At 57.3% G+C, this 5,254-nt stretch overlaps 1 protein-coding gene across 1 annotated transcript; it reads right to left on the reverse strand.

Annotated features, from left to right (window-relative positions):
* Window positions 1-439: 439 nt before the first annotated feature.
* On the reverse strand, window positions 440-3,656 carry Ppp1r3g (protein phosphatase 1 regulatory subunit 3G). Its single transcript, XM_023712127.1, has one exon. It carries the CDS (start codon window positions 2,860-2,862, stop codon window positions 1,879-1,881), a length of 984 nt encoding a protein of 327 aa, XP_023567895.1. The 5' UTR covers window positions 2,863-3,656; the 3' UTR covers window positions 440-1,878.
* Between the last annotated feature and the right edge of the window lie 1,598 nt (window positions 3,657-5,254).

The following is a 5,254-nucleotide window of genomic DNA, read 5'->3' on the forward strand; positions in this document are numbered from 1 at the left end:
ACACACATTAAACGTAAAGACAGAAAACTCTGGCAGATTCTAAAATCTGATGCTAACTGAGTGGGGTCCATATTTCAGTGACTGTTATTATCTTCTAAGTGCAAGAAAGCAGTAGGTGGGTTTCCCCTCCCGGCATAGTAAGACCTGCTCTTTTGGTGCCTTAGTGTTTATTCTAACTAAGATCATTGGGAGTAGTGTAAACAATTTTGCCTTTTCTCAAAGGAGGTTTATTTTAAGTAGGAAATTCACTAAAAGGTTAACTGCCTTGTTAAATACAATCCTCAGTATAGTGTCAAAAATATAAAGCAGGGGCTGGGCAGCCACAGAGGCCCAGACAGTAAATATTTCACACTCTGCATATGGTCTCTGTCGCAGCTACCGAACTCTGCCTAGTGGCACGACAGCAGCTGTAGGAAATGCATAAATAAATGCACATGGCTGTGTTCCAGTAAAATTTTATTTATGGATGCCAAATCTAAATTTCGTGTTATTCTCTTGCTTATGTTGCAAAGCAGTATTCTTTTGGGTTTTTTGACTTCTCAAAGCCATTCTTGGCCTACCTTCCCACAGAGACTCTGGGCTGGCTTCACCTCATGGTCTTTTGTACCCCGACTCCTGCTGATTAGAACAATGAGAACCACCTTCCTTCAAGGCCACCATTGCCAGACTAATAAATGATACTAAGAACCAGGAAATTTTTTAAAATGTAAATTACGTAAGAAAATGACCAGCAAGGCACAGTGGAATCAAGTCCCTGGCAGGACACCCAGCTGCAGGCTCAAGGCTTGGCCACATCTGGGCACCCGAAACCACCAGCAGTGGCCGAGGAAGGCTTAGGCCCTGGCTCTGTGCCTTCATGACCCCGGTTTTATGAACCACTGACCCACCCAGCCTGACTATGGCTCTGAAGAACAAAAAGCCACCCATCCCTTGTGCTCGGCACCATTTCTGACTGCACACTGCCCAGCGTGGATGTCAGGTGCTGGTCTGCACAAAGGGCTGGAGTGTGCATGATCGGTCCCTGCAGCTAGCAGCCACGGGAATGGGCCTGGGCTGCAGGTTCACAATGTTAGCAGCCAAGGGTATCACTGTCATTCGAACCCACCAGCAGCTTATCCCAGCTGGGACGTTCTAAAGACATCCAAAGAACATTTGTGCCCCTGAGGAAATCTGGGCCTTCCTCACCAGACAGGAGACCAAAGAATAGAAACCTGCGCCTCATTACCAGTTAGTAAGGTGCTCTGCGTCATTAGCAGATGACCTGAGCGCCAAGGTCCCCACACTGCTCCGGAGCCGAGATACAGTGCAAACAGGTGTGTAAGTGACCTTTATACTTGTCCACCATTTGTCCACGTAAATAGCATCAGTCCGGGCAAACATCCCTACATCCCTGTGAAAAGCCAAGGACAGCATGCCGGTGCCCACCAGACTGGAAGGGTGCGCGGTTCCCAGGCGTGCAGCTTTCGGGGTGCGTGCGCTGTGGCGGGAGGATGCGCTGTGGCATGCACGTTGTCCTTCCCCACAGGGCTCCATCAAGTTGCAAAGGCGAAAATACTGACACCTGAGTTAAATACCAGCCACCGCCCCCCCACACACACACACACTACATCCCCCGGGTCACTGAGCTCAGATGCAGGGAAGCTCTTCTCTCAGGGCCGTGGGGGTTTCTTCCGCTCTGGAGCAGGCTGGGCGATCTAGAGCTCAGCCAGAAAGGTCGAGAAGACTTGGGATGAGGCCCACGGGAATGGGCCTGGGCTGCAGGTTCACGAGCCGGCGGCGTCCTCCCTTCCACTGCACTCCCCTCACGCCAGATCCACGACGCCCTGCAAGCAGTCCCTTCAAGTCCTGCCCGCAGCTGCTTCCAGCGGTGCCCCAAGCTCAGAGCGGGTCTATGGAGCTCACGTAGCGCAGCGTGTAGTTGGCGCCCGCGTTGTTGTCCCAGAACTCGCCCTGCGCGCAACGATAGCAGACCGCGAAATGGATGGCGACATCCGACGCGTGCCCGTCCTCGCCTTCCCTGGGCAGTAGGCCGGGGGGCAGGCATAGCGAGAAGCTGAAGCGCTCGGCCACCGGCTCCTCCTCCGCATCCCCCAGCCCGGCTCCCAAGGCCCCCGCAGCTGCTGATGGCTGCTCGGGCTGCAGCTCGGCGGCCACGTCCAGGAAGGTGCGCCACTCGGTGAAGGTGTAGCGCACCAACACGGCACTGGGGCCGGGGCAGCGCAGCACACGCCCGGAGCCCGCCACTTCCGCGCCCGCCGGCGCGGGGCACTGCACGCGCTCCAAGCACACGCGCTGTCGCCGCAGGCGCTCGGCCGCCGCGCTCTGCTCCGGGAGCTGGAAGAGCGGCCGCAGGCGGGGCCGCGGCGCGGGGAGGGGGGCGTGCACCGAGGACTGGGCCCACAGTTCCCCGAGCTGCTCCAGGTCCTCTGCACGCATGGGAAAGCTGTACAGGCGGGAGAGCACGGCAGGCGGCACGCGCGGCTCCTCGGCCTCGCTGAAGTGCTTCACGCTGGCCAGACTCAGTCCCAGCGAGTCAGCGAACTGCACCCGCTTCTTGCACTTGGCGCAGCAGTCGCCGGGGCGGAGCGACGCGTTTCCCGCTTGCTCCCTGCCCTGCGCGCCCGGTCGCTGCTGCAGGAGCTGCGCCGCCTGCAGGATGGGGTCGGCGGGCAGCGAGAAGGAGCGAGCGCGCGGGCGGCGGCCTTCCCGCGGGTCCTCCGCCTCCGCAGGGACGACCTCCTCCTCGGAGGACGGAGCCCGGAAAGGAGAACCGCCCTCCGCGGCCGGGAGCGCCTCGGCCTCCTCCGAGGACACGAGTCCCGTGCTCTCGGGGCTGTGCAGCTTCCTCCCGTGGGGCTCCATGGCACAATTCTCCCCCAGGCCTTGTCCTGCCGCTGGCGCGGGCTCCGGGCTCCCCGGGAGACTTGCGTCCTTGGGGAGGCAAAGGCGCGCGGGGCTCCCCGCCGCCCCGGCCCGGGCTGGAGCCGCCCGCTTTTAGCTGCGGCCGCTAGAGACTGAGTGGGAGGAGGGCGCAGGCCCAGCCGGCTCCTTTCTGGACCTGCCCGGCGGGGGAGGGTCAGGGGCGGGGAGGTGCCTCGGCCTGGACACCTGAAAACTAGTTCCCCGCACTTGAGTAGCGCATCGAGGAAAGACTCCGAAGGTTGCGGGCACCTGCGCTCCGGGGCTCACGCGTGTCCCCCAGGGCGCCTCAGTCTTCTTGCCCTGGAGGTGGCCCGAAGGCTCTGCTTTCCTTTCGGAGCAGAGGTTGCCCCCTTGATCTCCTTCCTCCTGTCACCGACCTGGGAAGTCCGGGTAGGGTGCAGTGAGTTCTGCGAGGCCGAAAGCTTGGGGTACACCCTCTCCTCCTGCACCGCCTTCCCCGAACTTGGGCTGCGACCCGCGGGCTTCGCTCTCTGAGCTCCAAAACGGACAGCCCCGAAGCTCCCACTTACTGCCCGGGAGGCGCGGGTGGGCTTAGGTCCCACGGGGTGCGGTCATGCTTTGCGGCAAGGGAACCCGGACGCCGGACAACTCCGCCGCCCAGAGCTGCCGGAGCCATTCGCGCCTGGCCCGCTCGCACGTCCCGCCCTGTCGTCCAGCCAGCGATCCGCACTTGCCGGGCTGGGCGGGGAGGACCCGGCCTGCAGGGCTGCGACATCTCTGCCGCGGTGCCCACCACACCCTCCTCACCCCTGGCGATCTCTGGCCTGGCTGGACTCGCTTAGGCATCGCAAGGGCCTGAAAGTCAAGCCAGAGCCGAGGGAAGTGTTGAATACAGAATACTTTGCCTATCTGGGGCCTGTGACACTTGCAGACGTTTTTGTTTTTTGATTCAAAGCCAAATTCACTGGTCAAATTCGAGCGCCTCCCAGTAGCAGAGTGCGAACAGAGCGCTGGCCCCACCCCAGAATCTGAGGAGGTAGGTCCTGATGGGCTCCAAAGCATTTCTACCAAAGAACCATAAATGTTGGATTTGGGATCACATTTTGAGACCTGGTCCTTAACTTAAGTGTACACAGTTCTTCTATACAAACCTGGAGATTCTAGAAACATTGATCTAATTGCACGTAGAAAAGCAAAGCTAGCTTCCCCAGGTTCTATATCCGAGTCTCAGTAACTGAGTTATAGGGTTTGACAGAGGTCAAAGGGGTAGGGGCTTCAGACACATTGGTGAGCAGGTGGGTAAATGATGGTGAGAGGAGGGCCAGGGTTCCTATTAATAGCGAGTACTTACTGAGGCGACTGGGTACCTCATCCATCCTGAGGATTCTTCCTGTATGATCGTATTTACAGAACAACCCTACAAAGCAGGACTTACGTTATCCCTGCTCTGTCCAGGGAACATAAAGGCCTAGAATGAGTTTTCTTTGGCCCGGTCCCACAGTTGAGGGTGATCCAAGCCATTGTCAGGAGGATCTCACCTTTGTCCATAGACCTGGGCTGGGATGCTGTCATGACAAAGGGACCAAAAGTCTTTGGTCTTCTTGCTGAGGTCTTGGTGGCTGCTCTGTGTGGAGCTCCATCGTTGCATCTCAACTTGGCATTCCTTTAAAATTTGGGAAAGAAACCACAGTTTTCACATTTAAGTAAACATTAACACATTATGAGGTTAAATATGAAAATTTAAAACTAATTGAAAAATAAAATCAGATGTCAAAGAAACTTTGAGGTTGGGGTAACCCTTGGGACTATAACTGTCCCTGAGGGTGCGTCCACCCTGGAGCTCAGACCCAAAGAGATGCCCTGAACATAGAATGTAAGGAGCACCCCTCAGAGGAGTGTGGGAGTGCCGGGTCCCGGCCCAGCCCAGCCCACGCGCCTGTCTTTGGTGCAAATGCTAGCTCCACCCTGATGGAGCTCTCAGTGTACCCAGCATACTCTGGCCCATGCTTAGATCTTGGGAGTTCACAGCACGGCTAAAGTGGGGAGCATCCCAGCGCCTCCAAACTCTCTGTGTTGCAGGCATCATGGAGAGGAAGGAACAATGAAAGGCTGATTAAACCCAGGGACAGCAGAGACAGAGCCAGCTAGAGTCTAGAGGTAGGCAGTGGCCAGCCACTCTGGGCAGGCAGAAGCCACTGAAGGGTGTGTCATCATGAGTGTGAGGAACCAAATTTAAGTTTGGAAAAAATGATTCTAGATGCAAGATGAAGAGCAGATTGCTGGGCACAGGACCAGTCGGGGAGAGTGGATAGGAAACCATAGCAGTCATTGTAGTGAAGGGCAATCTTACTGAAATACAGAAAGGGTGGTG

The sequence above is a fragment of the Octodon degus genome, unplaced genomic scaffold (assembly GCF_000260255.1).
Source record: "Octodon degus isolate 3935 unplaced genomic scaffold, OctDeg1.0 scaffold00023, whole genome shotgun sequence".
Classification (NCBI taxonomy): Eukaryota; Metazoa; Chordata; class Mammalia; order Rodentia; family Octodontidae; genus Octodon; species Octodon degus.